This window comes from Hevea brasiliensis, chromosome 18 (genome assembly GCF_030052815.1).
Source record: "Hevea brasiliensis isolate MT/VB/25A 57/8 chromosome 18, ASM3005281v1, whole genome shotgun sequence".
Taxonomy (NCBI): domain Eukaryota; kingdom Viridiplantae; phylum Streptophyta; class Magnoliopsida; order Malpighiales; family Euphorbiaceae; genus Hevea; species Hevea brasiliensis.
This window is the reverse complement of record NC_079510.1, coordinates 52,118,874-52,144,196: the sequence shown is the minus strand read 5'-3', so window position 1 is coordinate 52,144,196 and position 25,323 is coordinate 52,118,874. Positions and strand designations below refer to the sequence as shown.

The window sequence follows — 25,323 nt, the reverse complement described above, 5'->3', positions numbered from 1 at the left end:
AAGGACAAAAGGATAGGCATAGTATATGGCCATGGTTCAAAGTCCTATCTATTGTTAGAAAATATATTAGAATGCTTTGATGTATAGCTAATCTCTTTGAGAGAATTATGCCTTCCTCAACTATGTTGCTGTTAGGTAGTACAGTAGATCCCTTTAAGAAAAAAAAAGTCAATTTATAGCTATAAAAAATATTTTTAGAATTTCCATAAGAACAAACTAAAAGAATGTGTTTGATTGTATACAGAGAAAAAAAAAAAAAGAAAAAGAAGAGGGAAAAAAATTCAACAGTGAATTTCGTTTTTTGCAATAACATGTATTTATAAAGGCTTTGCATCTTTTTGAGAATACATGTTTGTTGGCAACTTTTGTATCCTTTAGAATAGATGTACCTGTTTGAATTCTAATAGTTAATAATTATTAATTCAAAACAAAAGATTAATAACTGTTAATAAATTAAATGACTGTTGATTTAATAAAAATCAAAATTATTTATTTAGACATTAACTAATCTCATTTAGCAATTTTGGAGTTCCCTCCAAACTTTCTCTCCAACCAAATTTCTTTGATTTAGTTGATAAAGACATTTGAATACCTTTGAACTCTCGTACTCTTCCAATATGGGACAAGAAGTATTATCACCAACTATATCTAACATCTACAGCAAAAGAAACCAAGCCCAATACATATAAAGGCCCAAGGCCATCCCAAAGAAACACAGTCAACAGGGCTTAGGCCTAAAAGAATAAAGAATCCTAGGGCAATAGATAAGCAAACCAGGTAGTGAAACTTGAAAGAAGGATATGGAACAAGTTTCCTCCTACGCTACAGCACCCAACCTAGCTCAGCCATGGACATCCTTCAAATGGTGGCCATGCAGCCAAGTAGTTGAATAAACATAATAAAAAACCAATGGGCATTGGGTCATAGCTAGTAAAAAAAAAAAAAAAAAAACACCATGAAAACCAAAACCCATACACTATCAAGGAAGAAATATGGTGGAAGGAGAAGAAGGCAGGAGGCAAAACCCTGTTGGTCTCTCAATCTCTTTTAGCCAAAGGGCGACGATGCTCACTCGGCTGGCACTTTTAACCCTTGGGAGTACCTTCATCCTTTGCCATAACAAAGTTCCTTCCTTTGAAACCTCCAAAGCCTGAAGCCTGCGAAGATAACAGTAAACACAGGTAAAACAACTAGCTCCAATGAACGAAATTCAACAGATTTACAAGAATTCCTCTCCATTCCTCGCAAATTTGCATGCAAAACAAACTTCTTAGGTATTTACAGCCTCGACTAGAGGTGGAGAGGGAGAAATCCACTTTTATCAATAATAGTAATCCTTTTACATATTTTGATAAATTATCCAAGTCTTTCATACATATAAAAAATATGATTATTATAAACTCAATTTTATATAAAAATAAATTTAATAATTATTAAATTAAATATTTATAAATAAATTTATATATTTATTATAAATATTTAATTGATGCTATATAAAATTTTGAACCCATATATATAATCTCTATTTTTCATAATAAATATAAAAATAAACTTTTTTCTTTCATATTTTTTCAACGAAAATACTATTTATTATGAGACAAAAATTTAAATAAACTCTCTACCTTAAGAAATTATATTATAAAACAGTAATATAATATAGTATCTTATATAGAATAATAAAGCAATGAGAGATTAGTAAATATATAAATATAATTATTAAAATTAAAAAAAAAACAACATGATAGTTACAATTTTTTGAAACCTATTATGTATATATATATATTTATCATTAATTTATCATATACACGAGTATATAAATTTTCCTATGCCCCGGCCACGTTTGATGTGATGATTATCCAATTGGCCGAGGGAAGTCATTACGCGACTAGTCTACACATCAAGGGTTGATAATGACCTTAAGCTAGGGTCCATCGCATTTGATTAAATACCTTAATGAACTTCTCCCACCACCATCTAGGGTTTCAGCTTTCGAAAAACCCACATCCTTCTTTTCTCTCCCTACACTCAGCTCTTAACGTTTATCCTTTTCCTTCTCAATTTCCGCTTTTAATAGGTTTCAAGCTAGAAAGGCTTCATCTTTCAGTTTGACTTTGTCAATGATTTTTTTGTAAGTACTCTTTGCTTTCTCTCTGTCTCTCTGTTTGTTAGTAGAACTGAAATTCTTCTGTGGAACACCTCCAAAGATTGCTGATTCAATTTTAGTTTAATTTTTTATTGAATACAAGCTTGGATATTTATCTGGTGGGTGTCTGTGAGCGTGCGTGACATAAGAGTGAGCTAATTTCATGGGGAAATCAGGAGGTAGAAGAAAGAAGGGCAGTGGTGTTTCAAACCAAGTATCAAGTGTTGATAGTGGTAATATTTCAAATCCAACGACGCTTCCAAATGCTAATGGCGATGTCGATTTTGACTCCTCAATATTTTTGAAAAGAGCCCATGAGCTCAAGGAAGAAGGGAACAGGAGGTTCCAAAACAAGGATTTTGCGGGTGCTTTTGAGCAGTATGATAATGCTCTTCGATTAACTCCCAAAACCCATCCTGATCGTGCTGTGTTTCACAGCAACAGGGCTGCGTGCTTAATGCAAATGAAACCTATTGATTATGAGACTGTTATTGCCGAGTGTACTATGGCACTCCAAGTCCAGCCTCGGTTCGTAAGGGCTCTCCTTAGGAGGGCTCGTGCTTTTGAGGCGATAGGGAAGTATGACATGGCGATGCTGGATGTTCAGTTATTGTTAGGGGCTGAACCAGACCACCGAGATGCTTTGGAGATAGCCCGGAGATTGAGAACTGCTTTCGGTCCTCGCCAAGAGGCTCAGCAGGACCTCCAAAGCCGCCCTTCTCCTGCTGCACTAGGGGCATCTGCAGTCCGTGGTGCACCAATTGCTGGCCTTGGGCCTTGTTTGCCAGCACGGCCTGTCTCCAAGAAGGCAGCAACTCCACCTGGTGTATTGGCTGTTTCAGTCAGTAATAAGCTGGAAAAGCCTCAAGTGAATGTGGTCAGTGAAAATGGTCCTGAGACCAAAACCCAGTTGTCAAAACTTGGGTTGAAGCCTTCAAGTGGTTCTTCAAAACAGGCCGCAAATCTGTTCAAGGATAGCCAAGGAGGAGAATCTTCTTCAGTCCCATTGCCCATTCGCGGTAATGTTCCGGAGGTGGCAGTTCGATGGAGACCATTGAAACTTGTTTACGATCATGACATAAGGCTGGGACGGATGCCAGTGAATTGTACTTTTAAAATGCTAAGGGAGATTGTGAGCAAACGTTTTCCATCTTCAAAGTCAGTTTTGATCAAATATAAAGATAATGATGGTGATTTGGTGACTATAACATGTGCTGCTGAACTCAGATTGGCAGAGTCCTCTGCAGACAACTTGTTGCACAAGGAGCCTACTGATACAATTGGCATGTTAAGATTACATGTCGTTGAGGTGAGTCCCGAGCAGGAGCCTCCTTTGCTGGAAGAAGAGGAGGAGAAACCTCTTGAGACTGAAGGGAATAAGGGAGATGAAACTGTGTCTCATTCGTCACTTGGTGAATCTGTGATGGGAACAGCTGATAGTGAAATTGATAAGGCAGAGAAAGAAGCTCCAAAAGAGAAAACAGGAGCTTCGGAAGATCCAGAGAGCAAGGAAGCAGAGATGGATGATTGGTTGTTTGAATTTGCTCAGCTTTTTCGGACCCATGTTGGTGTTGACCCGGATGCTCATATTGACTTGCATGAGCTTGGGATGGAGCTGTGTTCTGAGGCACTTGAGGAGACAGTGACAAGTGAGGAAGCTCAAAACCTCTTTGACAAGGCTGCCTTAAAGTTCCAGGAGGTGGCTGCTCTAGCTTTCTTCAACTGGGGAAACGTTCACATGTGTGCAGCAAGGAAAAGGATTCCCTTAGATGAGTCTGCTGGAAGGGAGGTAGTGTTAGCACAACTTCAAGTGGCTTACGACTGGGTGAAGGAGAAATATTCTTTGGCCAGAGAGAAGTATGAGGAGGCACTCTTGATCAAACCTGATTTCTATGAGGGGTTGCTAGCACTGGGTCAGCAGCAATTTGAAATGGCCAAACTTCATTGGTCATTTGCGCTTGCTAAGAAAATAGATCTCTCTGGCTGGGACTCTACAGAAACTCTTAAACTTTTTGACAGTGCAGAGGAGAAGATGAAAGCAGCAACTGAGATGTGGGAGAAGCTGGAGGAACTGAGAGCAAATGAGCTAAAAGATCCAAATGCAAGCAAGAAAGAACAATTGTTGAGAAGAAGGAAGAAGCAAGGAAGTGTTGAAGGTGATTCATCTGCCAGTAGCGTTCAGGGTGAGATTTCACCGGAAGAAGCAGCTGAACAAGTAGCACTGATGCGATCACAGATACATCTCTTCTGGGGTAATATGCTTTTCGAGCGATCCCAAGTTGAATGCAAGTTGGGGATGGATGGTTGGAAGAAAAACCTTGATACTGCAGTTGAACGATTTAGGCTTGCTGGAGCATCTGAGGCCGACATTTCAATGGTTTTGAAAAACCACTGCTCCAATGGAGGTGCAGTAGAAGGAGATGAGAAAAAGGATCAGAATGCTAATGCTGATATTGGATCAGAAAAGAGCAAACAGGCTGATAAAGTATGAGGGAAGTAATAAGGACTGATTTTTTTGTGTGCATGGCAGCAATGAGTTACATCCTTATATTCTTTTAATAATGAGTGACATGGTACAAGGAAGTGCTTTCTTCTCAGCTAAAAGGGTTGAACTGTAAGAAATTTTCTTTTGGAATTGAGAATTTTGGTCCCAACATTGAACAATCAACATTGGTATATTTGAGCGGCATTGCTTTTTAAGGCGTCCATGTTTGGTTCGAGGTGATGTTTTTCTTTGGACATACTAATGAGTTTCTGATAAACAATTTTATGTCCTTGGGAATTTTGACATTGGTGGTTCTTCTAATTGTGTTCTAATAATACAATTCTTGATTTTTATGGAAATAGCTTGTCTCATTATTTGAAGCTGTCTGCATGTTTCACTTAAACACCTTATTCATTTATAATTTTGATTTATTGAATTTCTTTTAGTAAAGTTATTAGGAAACGAGGATGGAGAAATTGCAGTTAAGGGAAATTCTGTTCAGATTTATCAGGGGATTCTCCGTGCATGTTATGTGAACACATTAATAAGGATATTTGCAAACAGTCGCTTCCTCGCATCTGTTGTGTATCGAATTGGAGGGCTATATTTATGGCTATTAGATGATGTCTCTAATACATGGTTCGAAATTAGAATTGATTGGGAGTGGATGATGGAATTGGATATCTGAAAATTGAAAGTACTCCGTTGCTGTGTTTGATTCAAAATTGTCAACAGCCACGTAAATGCAATGGGTCCTGAAGTGCACTCGGATAGCAAAATTTGGAAAACATATTTCTAAACTGCGTTGGATTCATCCTTTTCTATTCCCATCTCACATCCCTGTGCCGCTAAGCTAGAGCATCTTAGTTTCTTACTTCGTACCGAAATACATAATAGCTGTTGTAGATGAACAGTTTAGCCGTCTGTTTTTCTTTTTCCAATTTCTGAATAGTATATTCTTATATTAATGCTATTTAACTACTGTTGAGGCATTCCTTGTCATACTCTAAACAGTCAACAACATAAAATGCTTATTTTGTTGGGTGAGGTACCGTAATTTGTGTGTGCAGTACATGAAAAATGGTTATCGAGAGTTGGATTTCCATCTCAGGCGCCCAATGTAATGCTGCTGTTATGGAATTGGCAGGAACATTTGCATGTGAAGATACAATAACATTATTTTCAGGAAAGATATATATATATATATATATATATATATATATATATAATGTTATATAATTATACATGAATGAGAATGAACTTGGATCAGGATGTCTTGACTAACTGTGAAATCTTTTAATCGTTGAAGGTACAAATTGATGGTTGTGTTTCTTTATGATTGGCTATTTCCACTCCTGCAAGTCGCAATTAAGTGATAGTGGTGCTGCTTTAATTTGATTTTGTTGGTGTTTGTGAGCCTAAGCCGAACTTAGCATGATAGGATTGGTGGGCCTGGACCTTCATTTCTCACGGGATATTTTTTATCAATGTCGGGCAGTGAGTGCAATCTTTCTCTTTTTTTTTTTTTTAATCTTAATATGTTGGTTTATGATGGGAAGGCAAGTGGATTTTGTTAGTGTTCCACTCACACAAGTAAATTATTATCTTTAGAAGGTCCAATTAAATAAACTAGAAGACATTTCCCATGGTTTATCAATTTTCATGAGTTGGATTAAATCTATTTTTATTATTAAACCAATTGTGGAATGGATTCACAAATGAAGAAAAAGATAAATAAATGTGAAATTTGGGATCCACAAGCTTAATTAATAACTAGAATTTCTGCATCTCATCAGACTGAAAACTCGCTTTCCTGCAAGAAAGGATAGAAGCAGCTGCAATTGCTGCCACAACTTTGTGAATATGGACGTAGCCATATGGGTGGTACAATTGTTTTTCTTGTTCAGTTTGGATCATCACACTCGTCAACACCATAATTAAAAGGTTGATTTGCTTAATAAAAAAGATAAACTTGCTATTCCTGTCCTTTTATTATACTTAATAAAATCTTTTGCTTATTTAAAAAAAAAAAAAAAGCATAAATGTATCAACAGCAGATGGAATCTTAGGACAATTATATCCCAAAGGTGATTTTCATTTTTGGTCACTTTATAATTAATTTATGCATTATAGTCCCGCCAAACATCATATCGTTCGCTGCATAATACACACATTAGAACCAAACTTTCGGCATAATTATTTATTTTAGTTACACTAATCAATCAGTAACTTCATCATCAATAGCGGCTTAATTAGTTTTGTTATTGACACATGCACACACATACATAACTAAAGCCTCTTTGATCAGTCTCAAGCAGTTGCTATAGGATCCATGGCCTTCATTGCTTCAAACCTCGGCTCCTTGGCTTGGAACTTGAGGCCTGCATAGAGTTTCATGTAGTCTTCGAACACAAATTTAGGATACCCTGGGGTCTTCTCTGCCTCTTTCTCAACCAACGCTGGAGCTGGGTAAATAACAGCATCACTACCTGGGTTGTAGAATGAAGCTATTGACATCCTGGTACCGTCCGTCTGAGCAATCACACGGTGCATCACACTCTTGTATTTGCCATTGGTAATTACCTGCAGGGGTCAGTATTTTTTTGCATGTAAACCTGATTCTTTAATTCTCAACTGCTAATTATTAATTAATTTTAGCAAGTATAGTGATATATTGTAAAGTTAATGGTTCATTAGGTTACCTCAAGTTGGTCGCCTAAGTTGATGACGATGGAGTGTTTCATGGGTGGCACATCAATCCACTGCCCATCCTTGAGGAGCTGGAGGCCACTTACTACATCATCTTGAAACAGTAATATGATGCCACCTGCGTCTGTGTGGGCTCTCAGTCCCTTGATAAGGTCTGGTTTTGGACAGGGAGGATAGTTGCTAACTTTTGTGCCGAAGGTTGGCCCTTTTGACCCGCAGAAGGCCTTCTTCAGGTAACCCTTCTCCAACCCAAGATTCTCGCCCAACAGCTCCAGAAGTTGCTCAGCTAGTTTCTCCAGTTCCACTGCAAACTCATTCATGGTCTTCCTGTTATATTTTTTTTTTTTGAAACAACTACTATAAGTTAACAAGATCTTTTTTTCAAGAAAAAGCAAAAAGAAAACTTAATAATAATAAATGTAGTCACCTGTATTCTTCATCAAGATCAGGGATTTCTGCCATGTTGGAGACAGGACGGTGGCTCAAGAACAAGGTGCTTTCCCAGTCCAAGTCATTGATTTCAGACTGAACAGCCTCCAGACCCTTGCTGGCCACCATTTCCTTGAATCTTTGCTCCATACACTTCCTGTAGTGCTCCTTCGTGAGTATCTCCACAGTGTCCATGAGCTCAGGAGACATTCCATGATTCACCAACTACAAGAAAAATTGAGAGAACAACAATCAAATGATATCTTAGCTTCAAAATTGACATTATAAGAACACTTTCACTTACATATTCTCGTTATCATGAGTTGCAATTAATATGTAGTTATATTACCTCAAAGAAGCCCCAGTTTTCACAGGCATCATGGATCATCTCCATGGTTGGTTTTCTCTCTTCGTCACTAAGCTTTGATAAGTCAATAACAGGGAAGGTCTCCATTTTCTTCTCTCTATGTCACTCTAAATTAAAATTGTCTCTGATGTGTATGAAATGAAGTTGAAGGCGGAGCTGCAATTTATAGGCAATGAAAGGGAGAAGCTAGATAAGAAAAAAGCACTAAATATGAGGCAGCTTGAAGAAAATAGTAGAATTGAAAACAAAGCAAAAGAAAGAGGGACTGGTGGAGCAGGCTTGTAGATTACATCCTTGTGGACCCCTACCATCTTTTGTATGGAGGGCATTCCCACGATCTTATGATTCTCTAGTTACATCTTTCAATGCTTTGATGGGTGAAAGAAAGACCCCACCCCGCCCCTTTCTTTTGCTGCTACTTCACTTGCTTTCTTTCTTCAGACTTGACTGTGGCTGCTGCTCTGGCATTTTCATTTTCTTAATTCCTTGAATGCTTAAAGGATGACATCTATATGTGTGTGTTTTTTGAAGCAGTCCACTGGGTATTATTTTACTATTAATTAAGGGAATAAAAAAGGAAAAGGGAAAATAAGTATGGAAAGATTGAAGGATATCCAGTAACATTTCACGTTTTAATTAAGTATTAATCGGATTATATATGGACGTGCATATATAAAAGGCCTTTCAGATCTTCCTCTTTTTCAAAGGAAAATAAACCTATAACACTTGTAGGCAATACTAATAGCCGATAACGATGAGTCGTCTCCATAATAATAATAATAATAATAATAATAATATTATTATTATTATTATTATTATTATTATTATTATTATTATTAAAATTTGAATCAGAGATTTTACAGTTTTAGGGACTATTCTAATATTATACCGAGTTAAACTTCATTGGCGAAGATTATAATGGTTTTACTAGGAATAATAATTATATGTGGCGAAAATAAAAGGCAAGGCAAGCCACAAAAGATGATGAAATGCATGCCACAACCTACAACATAAAAGGAAACAAAGGCTTAAGCTGTGAAAATAAAGGACCACTCTAAATCACTGCGGGGCCTGTTAGTTAACGATTCGGAGTTAGGAGTTTTGTGTATAGAAGAAAAGACAATGGATATGAAAATTCCAATGTTGTTTGTTCAAAAATGACTTCAAAAAGTTTCCAATTAGGGAATGGATGCATTTCTTCTACTCAGAAATATTAATCAACAATACAATCACCATTTGGTTGTTGGGATTAACTATATAGACATAGATTGTTTTGTTAATTAGCTAGTAGGACATCATAACATAAAAAGTTAAAAAGAGTATTTAAAACTGAATTAAAGCAATAGAGTTTCCACTTTCCAAGGATGGCAATTAATATAGCAATGAATTTAGAGTTTTCCATATTTCAGACATACTTAGTAGTAGCTTTATTATACAAGGAGAGAGAGAGAGAGTTCATTCAAAAAAGCGAATTTGATTGACCGTAGAGAAGTGCGTATATGGAGGATTCGAGGCTGTTGGTCATGCAATCAGTGGGCGAGTGGGAAGGTAATTAGGCAGTACCATCAGCTGGCATAGATTTATTACAGTACCTTCAACGTTTGGAACGCCCAGAGCATAATTAAGTTACTACCAAGCTGTGGGCTTTGAGTTGACTCCTCTCCGTCAAAGCTTGATTAATCACTGGATGTTAATAGACATGTGCAAACAAAGTCTAACCATGCCTCAGTCTATAGCTTCAATTTTCAGTCGCTAGCTAGTACAGGAATTGGTGGATGGGATCAAATTAACGTCAATGGCGTTTAATCCTGGTCGGTAACACTTGGGAAAAAAAAAAAACCTAAACCAAACCAAAAGGTGTGCAGTAATTAATCATAATCCAATAAGAAAAAGGCACACAAAATTCTACCCCTGAAAATTGATCTTCCTCAAGGAATAAATAAAAAGAAGCCCATTTTCATTTCCAAGGTGGGAGTCAATTATAAGATAAGTTAGGCACATAGAGGAGTGAATTTACGAATCAATTATGATTATATATCATGTTGATTAATTTAGTTTTAAATAAGAGACGAAGACGCAGTAATTAAAATAGAAGACGTGAGCTTTAATTCACTATTGATTTCTAAAATTTTAAATTCAATCAAAATCAATTATTAAAAATATAAATATAGAAATGTGGTTTACCTAGCTCTAAGGCATATATATTGACATTCTATGCAAATACTGTTAATGAAACAGAGCCCATGTGGCATGTAATTGGTCCTGGATCCTGTTCGAGCTAGGTTCTCTGAATTCCTTCTTTCTTGTAGCTATAATGCTGTTTAAATCTGAGTTCATCTTCGGCCTACCGGTTGAACTTTAATGCGGATGCCATGCCATGCCAAGCCATGGATTCCTATATAATTTTCTATACAAAAATGTTGACTACATTTTATATATATATATGAAACGGCACTTTGCTAATTTTAGGTCATCACTGCTGGATAAGGCTTGCTTTAAACATGCATGCATGATTGTTATCATTTGACAATAATTATAGCAATTAATTTTTACTTCTAATACGTGATTGATAATGTAAAATGCTTGCTGTTGTTAGATTTAAAGGTCTAATATAATTAACTAAAAGACTAACGAATAAATTACAATATTACTTAAAGAAATAAATGAATTAAGAGTCACGAGGTCGAACTCTTTAATTTGTTTCTATAGCGACATACCCACTTAACATTAATTAATTCTATGAATAACAGTTATATTCTTTTTTTAAAAAAAAAAAATAGGGGGCAAAGATATTTCATTTCAGCTATAGTATGAGAATAAAACCCTTCATGATCGCCAATAAAATACTAAAAATCATTTGGATGCCAAATTGTCTAAAGCAACGGCGGCAAGTTAAAGGGACCGAGATTTTTTATATAGATATACACCTGATTGAATAGTTCTCTCATTCTGTTAGAGGACAATCAGCTTCACTCTCTATTATTGTGATTTATTTTGGCCTTCCTCTTCAATATAGATATGCTCACAACTGACTCATCAAATGTCATGCCCTACCCATTAATTATATGCATAATATAAATATATATGATCTGGCTTCTGTCACTGTAGATTCATTGTGATTTGAGTCAAATTATAGAAAAGTTGTTCTTGGAATCCATTAATGTATAGTGGTCGACCTTGGCTTTTTCTTTTGGATATGGGTGTTGATGTGATGAGCTTTGGAAAGATTGGTTTATATGGATTTTGAAGCACATGTAATGGTACTGTTAATGCCAAAAAAGAAGAAATCAAGGATTTCATTCATTTTTTATTAACAAATTGACCGCATCCACTTTAATAATTTCGACCCTAGCAAATTGTAGAAAATATGGAGGAATATGTAAATATAAAATATAAATATATATATATATATATAAGAGTACATATATAAGTTTTAACCGTTTATATAAAATATAGAGATATTTATAAATTTTAATTTTTACATAAAACTATAGCAGTGTTTTTAGATATTTTAATTTTGTGTAGGAATTTTCTGGCCGTAAACTTTTCTTTTTAGATGGTAAAGTGGTTTAACTTAAATCGAATTTTATGAGGTGAATTCATTCGATTTTGATTTAATTTCTTATCATTTCAATTTTACTTTAATTTGAATTGAGGAAATTTAATTGTTAAATTTTTATCATCTTTTTTAAGTTAGTTTGAACTATTATACCTAATTTTTGAATGGATTTAATTCACGATTGCGAGGAAAAAGAATTGAGCCTGATTATTAATATTCTCGATTTTAATTTAATTCGGATCCTCATGATTTCAATTTAAATTTAGTTAGACTAATTCCAATTCGAATGTAGGCCCAATCTCAGTCGTATTTGAGTCTATCCCATCAAATAATCAAATGCAAATCCTTTGACCTGAAAAGTGATAGACAAGGTAAGTTTATTTTATTTATGAATTTTGTTTGTGAAATGTGTTCTTAAACTTGAAAAAAAAAATTGTCAAATAATTTTCTTAAATTGCATAAATGGCCTTAAATCATTTTGGGTGAGTGAAATAAGGATACATTTGAAATAAATTATTTATAAAAAAAAAAATAATAATAAAATTCTCACACAAATTTGTGAAAAATTCTATAAACTTGAAAACTTTTCCAAAATACAGAAACTAAACTATAGTACCATAAAGCTTTCGTGCTTCATAGCTGGGAAGATAAATTTATACCTGAAATTACTTTGATATATATTTCCAGAGTTTGCAAAGTGGGGAAAAAAAAAAAAAAAAAAAGGGAAAGAATACCAAACAGTGTACCTACCGATAATAACAACAGCTTTAAGTGAAAAATGAGAGGGTACACCAAATCTTGCAACTTCTTATACATTGTTTTGGGATGTAAGTAACATCACAGGGAAGGGAACATTAAAAATCACAGATGTTACGGAATACATAGAAGACAATATTCGAGCGAAAACGGAAAGAGGCTTTATACAAGTGAAAAGGTGGAATTTGATGCAAATGTGGAACACCCAACAGTACTCTTAAAGAAGCTTTTTCATTGAAAGATACATGTGTCCCTTGAACGTAACAGGAAAATGTCCATTTCATACTTACAACTATTATTCCCGCATTCTTCATAAGCAACCTTTACTGGCTTATACTCATCCAGGTTGCCAAAGAACAAATGAATGCAAGTACTTGAAGAAAATGATTGATTTTTTGTTGCAATTAATGATCCTTTCCTGAGAAACTATTAGCAAAATCAAAGCTATTGCCAATTTTTAAAAGCCCATTCTGTATTGTGTAGAAGCCCATTGAGAGTGGAACTTCAACCTAGAAAACTAAAGCCCAATTCAGTGTCTTCTCTCTTCAAATCCATTCAGCTGACCTGACCATCATCAATTCCCACTAGAAAATATCGAGAATCTCGAGAATTGATCGATTACAAAGGGGACACGACCCTCTATTCAGCCATAGCTCCCTCGAACACACCCTGCAATATGTATGCCCACATGGGATAAACGCTGCGCCCTTTTTCCTCGCCATGCACACGCAGCACACAGTATCGCTCCCCACTGCTCCTTTCTCATTCTCTGCGCCCACTTCCCCATCTCCACCGTCCGCTTCCTCCAGCAGTCTCATCAAAGATACCCTCAACGGTGTTCCCGCTGCTGTTATCGCTTCCACGTTATTTGTGCTCGGACCAATAATACTCGCCTCCCGGAATTGTCGCTCCGCAGCTAATGCCGCGGCTAAGTTCATACCTGAGGATGCCGGAATTGAAGTTACAGCCGGACAACCCGGATCCGATACTCCTTCCGTTGGATTCGATCCTGCATTTACGACCTCTATTTCTTCTCGCTCTTGTTCTAGTGCCTCTTCCTCATCGCTTATGACGCTAATGGTGGTAGGCTTGAATCCCCATGTGGCCCCGCAACAACCCAAGCCTCTCAATCCTAGGCGTTCTTTTAGACTCATACTCGTTCGCCTCCTCGCAACTACACCGTTCATTTGCCGCCTCAGGAACCCGAGAATCGTTGTCACTTCTCTTTCTCTCCGGGCAGATTCCTGCAATATCACATAGAGAGTGAGCTGACTCATTTTCACTGGTTACAAAGGAAATGAAAGAGAGGAATATGAATAAACAAAATGAAAACCATATGGTATTTAAGAGGCACATCACATACAGGTGGTTTGGATCAGAGAGAAAAAGAAGCGTTTGTGCATGGAAATCTCGTGAGTTTCTTCAAGAATGAGAGATTTAATTGCACACCGCTCTTCTCTCTTCCAGTTCATGGGAAATAAATGGACAGGGGGGAGAGGAGAGCAAAGAAAGGAACAATAGAGGGCAGAGAAGTTAATAAGTAATGGGATTGTGAATTCATGGATAGCTCCGTCTTTGAAAAGAGGGAATATAGAAAATTTGAAGAAGCAAACAAGGACAAAAGGAAGAAAAGCAAATGTGGGCTTTGGAATTGTAGTAATGGAAGCAAGCACTGTCTTTTAGGTTAATTAGTAAATGTACCTGTAAATAGAAGATGGCAGTGGCTGTGTATCATGATAATTAATGGCGATTAAGGAGAAGTTTGGCCGGCCAAAACGAAAGTCAAAAGCCATTGAAGCCGGCGCATGAACCGGAGTGTTGCCAAGTGGCAGTTGCCAGTGGAATCCGATTATATAATATAAAATCCCTTTCTTGTTGTAATTAAATATATAAAAAAATACACGCCTTACAATAATTAAATCGTGTGTGCATTTGTTTAATGAATATTCCGTGCTTTGTTTGTTTTACGCCAATTTGATGGTATTGTTTATAGAGACATAGGAGGAGATTATAGCCTCTGATAAAAAAAAAAAAAAAAGGGGAGGAGATTATGGCCATTGACGTGAAGTCAGATTATAATCACAGGCATCAGCCACTCTCTGCATCTTGTAAGATGACTTTAAGAAGTTTGTCGTAAAAATAAATAAATAAATAAAGTTTAAGAAGTTAAATTTCCTTGGAGTCGCAGTTAGCTTAATTGACTTGGCCTTTCTTGGAGTGGAGAAATGGACTTTTTCCTTGTAGAAAAGTGATTAAAAACAAGCATATCACTTTTTTTTTTTTCCTTTGGATAGCAATTAGAGCTGGGTTTGATATAATGATAAATTTAACTGAATTTTTTTTTTTTATAGCATCATAGCAGCAATTAGCAAATGAGATGGCTCTCCAAAGTTGGCAAGGTGATACCAATGATTCAATAGCATAATCAATTAAGAATATCAGGTTTTTTTTTTTTTTTAAAGTCGCATTGTTTGCAATTATGGTCAAATTTCTAGAGGAGCCCATTATACCATTGGTGTTAGTTTTGAGATCAATGATTGTTGTGCATGGTATTACGCCTTTGATGGTGGACTCCACCCAAAAGCCCCTTATTTCATCCTTCAGAACTTTATTTATTTTTAATTGAAAAGGGGCTCTATTATTTGCGTTTTATTATTAGGAAAAAAAAAGTAATATGGGTGTCAAGTACATTTAAATCATTTTAAATAATGATAATCTGTATTAAGAAAAGTGGGATCATATCATATTCACGGTGTTGAGACGAGAAAGATGGAAATGCCAAAACTAATGAAAATTTAGAGAAGAAGTATGCTTATGGGCTTGAAACGTGGGACTTGTGAATCTTTCAAAATCCATATTGAGACTAGGGCTGACCCAAACAATTCATGGGTCATGACCCAATGGACAGAAATGTCCATATCAGATTTGAAGCAGCACTTGCTTAAAAAGGCCTTTAGATATCTTGTGATCCATCCACCACCCATTAAATTTTGGTAACATGCTGGCAACTAGTACAAATCATTTCATAGCTTGCCTCCGTTGCTTGGCTTTCTTGCTCCTCCACGCCTCATATTGCTTTTGTCCCCCTAAGTACTATTTCCTAACGCCCATATTGCCCTTAGCCCCTTCTTCTCCAATCAATAAATAAATCGTATTAGAGCTCTTTCCAAAAATTATAAGATTTTATATTCAAATTGCAATCAATATCAGTTATTTAAAATAAAACTAAGCTAAAAATGATAAATTATAATTGCACCAGAATTCAATAATTTTTTCTTCTGGAAAATTTTCTCTTACAAAATATTAAAACTTTTTAAAATAATCTTAATTTAGACTAAATTTTCATGAAATTAAATAAAAATTAAATCTTTTTTTTTTCTTTGAATAACAGATCAAATCAAAATCAAAACTAAAAAAAAAATTGTGATTTGGCCCTAAACCCTTGATTTTAGAAATTAAAATTCACGGTTTTGATGTCGAAATGGGATCAGCCCCGATAGTGGCCTGGTCTATCAAGGGGATAATATAGTCTTTTTAACTTGTCTGAATACTATTTGGGGGAATGCCCGCGAGGAATTGATTCGACTCTGTTCTTCAAAATCATACTCTGTTACCCAATACCCTCCGCTTTCCACCTAGCAAACGTAGAAATGGCCGCCATCTCTCAATTCAATCACTTTCCATGCAACATTCTCTCTTTTAGGCCTCCTCCAAATTCCCAATCCACATCTACATCCGCTATTCTCCCTTTATGCTCAATCAACACCACCATTTCAATCTCCAAATCAAGACTTCTCGCTGCCCTGCCTGTCCCATCAAGCCGAGGCCCCACTTCTTGGTTCGGTCCGTGGTCAACGACGAAGAATGGAGTCCAGAAGAGGAGGGCTCTGGCCCTGCGGTTGCTCTAGATGAAGAGGAGAAGCCTAAGCATTTGACGGAGATTGATAGTCTCAAGAAACAGTTGGTGGATTCGTTTTATGGGACCAATGGTGGATTGAATGCCAGTAGTGAGACTAGAGCTGAGATCTTCAAGCTTATTTCACAGCTTGAAGCCAAGAACCCGACCCCCGCCCCCGCTGAGGCCTTGACTCTGCTCAACGGCAAGTGGATTCTTGCGTAAGTTTTTTCTTCTCTTTCCTGCCGTCTTTGGTTGCTGAGAAAATTCGGGAAAGTGGATCGTATTGGGGTTTCGAGCATTTAGATGATGGTGGTGACGATGATGATGAAAACTGAGGATAATTCAACTTTGATAGCGTAGACGAGTCGAGTCTTATATGAAAACAGTAGAAACACTAATTACTCGACGATTTGAATCATAATTACATAATAATAGTTTAACACTTCCTGTTAAATTTGCTAGTTCTTTGGTGATGTTTTATGCCAAATTCTCAGACCGATTCAGGAAACCTTGATTAGGGACACAATTTTTAGATAATCACTAAGCATTGGCGTACTGTTGAAACATATTCATTTTACCGGCTTTTGACAAAAAATGTGTAATTAAAAATATAAAATACAGTAAAAAGGTGAGTTTGTAACTTCCGTGGATAATTAGGAGGCTATTCAAAAATTTTATTTAATATTATAATATATAATATTTATTTTATTTTTTAATTTTAATTTTTTATTTTATTAAATTTTAATTTAATTTTAAATTAAAAAATAATATTTATAATGAAAATATTATAATATATAATATTACATATTATAATTTTATTTATTAAAATAATATTTATAATTTATTTAAAATATAAAATAAAATAATTAAAATTTTAAAGAAAAATTGAATGCTAACTTATAGTATAATAGCGTTCAATTTTTTTTAAATTTTTTTAATTATTTATTTTTTAATTTTAATTTTTTATTTTATTAAATTTTAATTTAATTTTAAATTAAAAAATAATATTTATAATAAAAATATTATAATATATAATACTACATATTATAATTTTATTTATTAAAATAATATTTATAATTTATTTAAAATATAAAATAAAATAATTAAAAATTAAAAAAAAAAAGTTGGACGCTACTCAATTTTTTTTAATTATTTATTTTTTAATTTTTATTTTATTAAATTTTAATTTAATTTTAAATTAAAAAATAATATTTATAATAAAAATATTATAATATATAATACTACATATTATAATTTTATTTATTAAAATAATATTTATAATTTATTTAAAATATAAAATAAAATTATTAAAAATTAAAAAAAAAAAAAGGTTGGAAGCTACTATAAGTAGCGTCCAACCTTTAAAATAGGGTTAGCGTCCAACCTTTAAAATAGGGTCTAGCTCTCCTTTCAAATTTTTTACACGAACGCTATTTTAAATAGCTTCCGGACTTTAAAAACGCTATTATAGTTTTTCGCACTCATCTTGTCCAACTCAGCATAATTCATTCATTTTTAATAATTAATTTCAAACTCACCCTTTTTCTATATTTTGTATTTTTTATTATAACAAAAGCCCTCATTTTACTCTAATCTAGACTGGTGAATCTATTCATCTGCATGGTAACTGTGCCACTGCAGGTACGCTTCTTTTTCAGATTTATTTCCACTGTTGTCGAGGGGTACACTGCCATTGTTAAAGGTGGAAGAGATATCAGAGAATATTGATTCCGAGACTTTCAGTGTCCAGAACTCTGTCCAGTTTTCCGGTCCATTAGCTACTACTTCCATTAGCACCAATGCTAAATTTGAAGTGCAAAGCCCAAAGCGTGTGCAGGTTTGTGTTTATTACGTTACTAATACACATATCCATCATCCATTCCAATTGTACCTGCAGCTTTAGAAACACTAAGAAAAGTTTGTTCTTGAATATATAGATGAAAATATGAATCAATAAGGAATGAATGAAATTAATACCGGCCTTGCTCTATTGAATGGGTAACATTGGACAAGAAATTACTTTTCAAGATTTTGTGATAGGATTTGGAAATTATTCGTTGTTATCTGTAATCTTGCAGATGTATCTTTCATATGGTTGGGCCAAGACCATTCTAGAAGTGTTCATTTGATCATTATTCCTTTAAAACTTCAAACTGACATGTTTTAAAAATTTCCATGGAAGAACAAATATAAAGATTTTATCCTTCTATCTGCTTTAGTGTTCAGTGTTAAGCTTAGCCATGTGCTTTTCTCAAAATTTATCTAACAGAATTATTTTGTTTATTCTCTTGTCAAGTTAACAGCTCTGGATATAGCTTGAAATGTGGCCTTATATCCTTTTATTTATTTATGTTCATGTATTTACTTTTTCTTTAGATCAAGTTTGAAGAAGGCATCATTGGGACTCCCCAGCTAACAGACTCCTTAGAATTACCTGAAAATGTGGTATTTCTAGGGCAAAAGATTGACCTCACACCCATTGAGGGATTATTAACTTCTGTCCAGGACACAGTATCATCAGTAGCAAGGACCATTTCCAGCCAACCACCATTGAAGTGTCCTATCTCAAACAGTAATGCTCAATTATATTTACTGACCACATTACCTTGATGAAGACCTACGAATCACGAGAGGTGATGCTGGCAGCGTTTTTGTTCTCATCAAAGAAGGCAGCCGTACTTGTTTTAAAGTAGTACAGCCTTTCCAATGACTCTGGATTATGTATTAGTGTAAGGTCAGCATGGAATCAAGATACTAGGGTGTAAGCTGGTTTAACTAGATGTGCCGCAGTAGAGTTTTCTTCAGTTTATTTCTCGTTATGTCATGAAGGTTTTTCTTTCTAAATTCTTGAATTTAAACAATAACTTTTAATAATCGGCCAGTAATTGAAATATACACTGCGAAATAAAGGGCTTTGCTTATTTTTAGGATCATGAACAGAATCAAAGAAGCGTTTTTTATTCAGTTTTAATTATTCAACAAGAGTCAAATGCAAATCCTACCAAAACCTTATCGAATTAGAATTAAATTAAAAAATATATATATATATATATATATATATATATATTTAGTTAGTTAAAGACTTTATAATTAAAAATAACTGAAAAAAAGTATATTGTACGTTAACTACTAATTTTAAAGAACAAATTATAATCTAACTCTCCACAGCAATTACACAACTTGTTTCAGGAGTTGAAACTTGCCTAAAATCAGATTAAATCAAAACACCAACAACTGAATGAATCAAAATTGAAACATCAAAGTATGAAATTACAATCGTAAGTTTGGTTCAATTCCAGCCCTTAGGAAGAACCGAAATCAAATATGCACATCCTTAATATGGCGTATGAGGAATGAAACCTTTGGGTGCATGTAGACCTGGCCACAGTCTGGCTCTTATATGTGGACCTGAGGGCTCGCGATTGAACAGCAGGTCCCGCTGGTTCCAATTTCAATTTGGTTTTAGTTTCCTTGTTTTTAATTGGGTTCAATCCGATTTGAGTCAATCCAACTATTAGAATTTTTTTTTTAAAGAAAAAAAAAAGTCAATTTGAACAATACCTAGCTATTTGGTTCAGTTCAAGAGAAGAGAGAAATGATTTGATTTTAGTTCCAACTCATGGAGCTATGAATCGATTTGAATCAAACTGAACTGTGGTTAGATGCTAAATGATGCAATATAAAATAAGTTATTTCTTGACAATTCTAATCAATTCACATGAAAAACCGTCAATCCAAACGAAGAAATCCTCGAATTATTCACTAATGTCGGACTTGATTAACTACAAGTTATAAGGTTTTATTAGCTAGGGAATCAATTCGGAAGGGCTAATGACATCTCTGTCTATCATTCGTTAGAAGGGAAATTTGGTTGAACAAGAATTATTTCTTCTTTTCGGTCCCAAAACACTAACTTAAGTATGGAACGGTTTTCGACGAGGAAATTTGCAATTCCCTCTGTACATTTGGTTTCTCAGCAGCACTATGCAGGACTTTGTCAGGTCAGTTGTCAAGACTCTTCCTTCCTGCTGGTTCTTCCCTTGTCTAGCTACCATATTAAAGGAAATGTTTCCGTAATTATACACATAAATATGGATGATGTTCATTTTCATTTGGTTTTATTCTAGGAATGACAAGATTCTCTTTAATGGACCTTTATATATTGTCTGTGTTTGTGATCCACACTCTCATATATAATTAATTTTACCTTAAAATACTTTTATTGATTTTGATAGAATTAATTTTATTTTATTTTTAGAAGATTTGGGAACATTTCCAAGTTGCCAATTTGATAAAAACACTGAGAGATATGATTCTTCATAACAAATCGCAGTTATTGCATAAAACATTAGGCTTAAGATCTGGAAAATTTTTGCTCAACAAATAACACTAACCAAACAATAGAGCATTACAAGAGTTTGGCAAAGATTCGCAAACCACTGATCTAGCATATAAGTAGGCAATCCTTGTTAATAAGTGAGCCAACATGTCTTCTAATCCACCAAAGTGACAAATTAAAATCTATCTTAATTAGCCTCTTAAGTTATTTTTAAGTAAAAGAAATTATTATATGCTTTTGAAGTACATGCTCTTTTCTATAAAAATATGAATCTCACTCCCTATGAACATGGAAAAGGTAAAATTTTTTTGTCTAAAAAAACTCTCTTGATTTACAAACTTGATGTGGAGCATTTATTTTATTTTAATTGGGATATTTATTAGTTATCCAATTTCAAATAGAATTAGTTATTTAGCTTTTATATCTAAATTTCCTATCGTATTTATGCTTATCTAAAACTCCTAGATAATATTTATCTTATTTTAATTAGTTTAGGACTATCAAACCCTACAAATACTCTTCATTATATTCAGATTTTGTAACTTTATTTATTTCTTTTATTTTCAATAAAACTTCTTTGCATACTTTTATTTCTTTCTTCTTGAGACTTTGGATTAAATCTTTATTGTTATTTGGAGATTAGTTATTGTGATAATCTCTACACGCTACACGCTGCGTCAGGTGGTATCAGAGCAGTAATTTCACCCTCATTACGATGGCCAATATTGGTGGTGGCAGTGGCAATCAATCTCATGACGGTGATTAGGGGTTACCAGTTGCTTGGAGAGCAATCGAAGAGCATCGAAATTCTCTAACAAAAATTACACAGCAATTGCAAATGATACAAGAGCAATTGCAAACCAGAATGGTTGGTGGAAATAGGAATCAAGTGCGTATCTAAGCCAGTGGAGTTGACCCTGATAGAGTTGAACTTGATCCTATTCTTATCAATCCAGAAAGAAATAGTCATGATGGATGATGAGTTCAAATTGAAGATGTGTCACAACCCAAATTATGGGCCAGACTGGCACTAAGACTTGGGTCAGCATAAGGCCTTCGAAGCATGTAGTAAGTCCACCTAATCTTTAACCCATCCATGAAGCCCATATTTTGAGCTCAATTTTAAGAAATCAACTAGACAGAGTCCGGCCATAACATGGACCATCCAACGGGGAGTTCTCAACTCACCCGACCTGTAATCTCAAAATAAAACTATTTGGGGAGCTCAGCTCACCCTTATAATCATCCACAAATTAATATAAAATCAAATGGGAGTCCAACTCCCTCATCCAACAAGCCATCTATCCACACATTTACACATACATAGATTAGTAAGTTTACAACTCTAAAATAATTAATCTTATGGTCTCAAGCTAAATAAAATGATTCTACATATGCGGAGATCTAGAATTCAAATTTAACAATACAAATTATGGAAATAGAAATTAATAGACCTGCAAGGAAGAAAACAAGTTAAACACAAGAATAAGCTCTTTTGTAACCTGGAAAAATAGGGTGAACAGAAGTGAGCGTTCGACTCATAGAGTAAGATATTGATTTTATATATAATTTCTATAACTATCTAACACTAATTCATCCCTAAAGATGAAATGCAGCATATGTCAACAATTTCAAACAATACTCGTTCAAAGAATAATTTAGAATACTCACACACCCTTGTGTCACATCAATATAAATACAATATGAGAGATGATCCCCTATACAGCTCTCTTAATTTCAACATCTGTTAGCGAGATCAACTTGAGCAGACTTTCTCTTAATAATCCAAATGCGGGAGTTAGCGAGGTCAACTCAAGCCGCACTCAGCCCGGCTTATCACAAAAATGACCGAGCCCCAAGCGAGACTAGCTCAAGTCGATTTATCTGTCCTACCGATATCCATCACCAATATACCACACGCATGTCAACACACGCACACAACTCTAAATTACCTTAAGACGACACCCACATCAAATCTTCAAGTAATAATGCAGCACAAAGCATGCCTATAATAACTAATATATATATCTATAAGTGATGCATGGGTATACTGTAAACACATAATAATAATATTAAAATTATAAATAAAATCAATATTTGCTCATTTATTAATCGGAGATCGCTGAGGAGGCTGGATAGAGGAGAAGAGTTAACCTAGATCACCTAAACAATTACATTACAAACTAATCAATATTTACTTAAATAAAACTTTGAAGAATCAAAGGATATTCTAAGTTTTACCAAAAATCCGGTAGAGTTTCTCCTATATCTAGGACCTATCAAACCTGCAAAATGATCCAAATAATACTTCTAAAACATATCTCCCATATCTATATCTCATTAATATCATATGGCCCCTCCTGGGCCTACCAAATAGTAAAAAATCATATAGTCACATATAAAATAATTATTTTAAAATTTGGGGTGTTATATTCTTTCTCCCTTATAAAAAAATTTGTTTTCAAATTTTACACAAGGTAAAACAATGTTACAGAGTTTCATATCAAATAAATATGGGTACTTGCTATACATATCCCGCTCTGACTCCCAAATGCATTCCTCCACAGATTGACTCCTTTATAGGACTTTAACCATAGGGATCTACCTTGACCGAAGCCGTCTCATGTTATAGTCTACTATAGCTACTGGTTGCTCCTCAAAGGCTAAATTCTCATTTAGCTCCACTGTTTCTTATTGCAGCACATGAGAATGATCGGGAACATACTTCCTAAGTATAGAAATGTGGAATACTGGGTGGACATGAGAAAGATTTGGTGGCAACTCCAACTGATAGGCAATTGCTCCCACTCTGTCCGTGATCTCAAAAGGTCTTATGTAATGGGGTGCCAACTTGCCTTTCTTTCCAAATCTCATAATCCCTTTTATAGGAGACATCTTCAAGAACACATAGTCACCCATTACAAATTTTATATCTTTCTGCCTTAGATCTGTATAATTTTTCTGCCTACTGAAAGTTGTCTTTAAACATTCCTTGATCAAAGAAACTATCTCCGAAATGTACTGCACAAGATCTAAATCATGTACTCTCGCCTCTCTAACTTCTGTCTAACACAGAGGAGATCTACACTTCCTGTCATATAATGTCTCATTAAACACCTTTCTGAAATAACTAACTTTGCATGCACCTTATCGAAAATCATTGTTGATCCTATTTAGCCATTGAAGCGTTAGCAAGACTTTTCTCCATGATAAAAGCACCTGTACTTCTTAGTTCCATGATATTATGAGCTTCTAGTATACTTTTTACCATGAGGTCATTGTACCAACTCCTCCTGTCTTATGTAACCAGCTGTGTAGAACTTCATCCATCTCCTCTGCCTCAAATTTAAATCTCTCAATTGAAAAATATACTTTAAGCTTTTATGGTCAGTGTATGTTTCACATATTTCACCATATAGGTAATGCCTCTAGATTTTTAGTACAAAGACTACAACCGCCATTTCATTATCATGAGTGGGGCAGTTCTATTTGTGCTTCTTTAACTACTTTGAAGCATAAGCTACTACTTTATCATGCTGCATCAAGACACACCCCATTCCAACTTTAAAAGCATCATAGTACACTTATACCCTTCTCCACTCACCAGTAAAGTCAACACAGGAGCTGTAGTTAAACAGTTCTTAAGCTTTTGGAAGCTTTCCTCACATTCATCTGACCAAAAGAACGGGACATTCTTTTGAGTCAACCATATTAAAGGAGCTACTATTCTGGAGAAATTTTATGCAAAATGCCTATAGTAACCTACTAGGCCTAAAAAACTTTGCACTTTGATGACTGTAGTAGGCGTAAGCCAATTAGTTACTACTTCAATTTTCTTAGGATCCACCCGAATACCTTCACTAGAGACCACATGTCCTAAGAATGAGATGCTCTCTAGCCAAAACTCATACTTTGAAAATTTTTCATACAGCTGATGCTCCCTCAATGTCTGTAACAACATCCTCAGATACCACACATGTTCTTCCTCAGTTCGAGAATACACCAAAATGTCATCAATGAATACAAGGACAAAGGGATCTAGGAATGGCCTAAACACCCTGTTCATTAAATCTATAAAGGCTGCTGGTGCATCAGTGAGTCTAAAAGACATCACCAGGAACTCATAATGACCATACCTAGTCCTAAATGCTATCTTTGGCACATCCTTACTTCTAATCCTTAGCTAGTGATAACTTGACTGTAAGTCTATTTTTGAAAAGTACTTTGCTCCTTGTAGCTGATCAAACAGGTCATCAATCAGAGCAAGTAAATATTTGTTCTTAACAGTCACTTTGTTCAACTGTCTATAATCAATACACAACCTCAAAGTTCCATCATTTTTCCTCACAAACAGAACAGGAGCACCCCAAGGTGAAGTGCTTGGTCAGATGAAACCCTTATCCAACAACTCTTGTAGTTGATCCTTCAGATCCTTTAGCTTTGCTAGTGCCATCCTGTAAGGTGGCATAGAAATGGGATTTGTACCTAGCACAATATCTACGCAGAACTCTATCTCCCTATCCGGTGGCATGCTTCTCAGGAAACACATTTACAAATTCTTTGACAACAAGTACATTCTCCACATCAGTACCTTCAATTGTGTCCCTCACTAGTGCTAAATACCCTTGACATCCATGC

The 25,323-nt window shown here is 35.0% G+C and overlaps 3 protein-coding genes, 1 long non-coding RNA gene and 1 pseudogene across 5 annotated transcripts; 3 read left to right on the top strand and 2 right to left on the bottom strand.

The window, feature by feature from the left end:
• Positions 1–1,786: 1,786 nt before the first annotated feature.
• LOC131175801 (uncharacterized) lies at positions 1,787–6,279 on the top strand. The gene is made up of 2 exons (XR_009145986.1): positions 1,787–2,128; positions 5,938–6,279. It is a non-coding gene; the product is annotated as an uncharacterized LOC131175801 (long non-coding RNA).
• On the top strand, positions 2,126–5,620 carry LOC110668707 (protein CLMP1). The gene has a single exon (XM_021830026.2). It carries the CDS (start codon positions 2,307–2,309, stop codon positions 4,632–4,634), a length of 2,328 nt encoding a protein of 775 aa, XP_021685718.2. The 5' UTR covers positions 2,126–2,306; the 3' UTR covers positions 4,635–5,620.
• A 522-nt stretch (positions 6,280–6,801) lies between the features above and the next one.
• Positions 6,802–8,460, bottom strand: LOC110656687 (1-aminocyclopropane-1-carboxylate oxidase). Its single transcript, XM_058140324.1, has 4 exons — positions 8,116–8,460; positions 7,765–7,991; positions 7,331–7,664; positions 6,802–7,211 (listed from the first exon to the last, which is right to left on the bottom strand). The coding sequence occupies exons 1-4, from the start codon at positions 8,218–8,220 to the stop codon at positions 6,939–6,941; spliced, it is 939 nt and encodes a 312-aa protein (XP_057996307.1). The 5' UTR covers positions 8,221–8,460; the 3' UTR covers positions 6,802–6,938.
• Positions 8,461–12,660: 4,200 nt separating this feature from the next.
• LOC110656688 (uncharacterized) lies at positions 12,661–14,306 on the bottom strand. 2 transcript variants are annotated; one of them, XM_021813586.2, is made up of 2 exons: positions 14,150–14,306; positions 12,661–13,692 (listed from the first exon to the last, which is right to left on the bottom strand). In XM_021813586.2, exon 2 carries the CDS (start codon positions 13,633–13,635, stop codon positions 13,033–13,035), a length of 603 nt encoding a protein of 200 aa, XP_021669278.1. In that variant the 5' UTR covers positions 13,636–13,692; positions 14,150–14,306; the 3' UTR covers positions 12,661–13,032. The 2 variants fall into 2 exon arrangements, with proteins under 2 accessions (XP_021669278.1, XP_021669277.1); XM_021813585.2 differs by lacking the exon at positions 14,150–14,306 and adding an exon at positions 13,812–14,141.
• A 1,725-nt stretch (positions 14,307–16,031) lies between these two features.
• On the top strand, positions 16,032–19,155 carry LOC110656664 (plastid-lipid-associated protein, chloroplastic-like; annotated as a pseudogene).
• Positions 19,156–25,323: the final 6,168 nt, after the last annotated feature.

Bases quoted from the DNA above. Each gene is read 5' to 3' on its own strand.
- LOC110668707 (XM_021830026.2), top strand. From the start codon at position 2,307: ATGGGGAAATCAGGAGGTAGAAGAAAGAAGGGCAGTGGTGTTTCAAAC.
- LOC110656687 (XM_058140324.1), bottom strand. From the start codon at position 8,220: ATGGAGACCTTCCCTGTTATTGACTTATCAAAGCTTAGTGACGAAGAG. The intron at 7,992-8,115 runs GTAATATAACTA...TTTTTCTTGTAG, and splicing joins AAAACTGGGGCTTCTTTGAG to TTGGTGAATCATGGAATGTC. The intron at 7,665-7,764 runs GTGACTACATTT...AAAATATAACAG, and splicing joins GATCTTGATGAAGAATACAG to GAAGACCATGAATGAGTTTG.
- LOC110656688 (XM_021813586.2), bottom strand. From the start codon at position 13,635: ATGAACGGTGTAGTTGCGAGGAGGCGAACGAGTATGAGTCTAAAAGAA.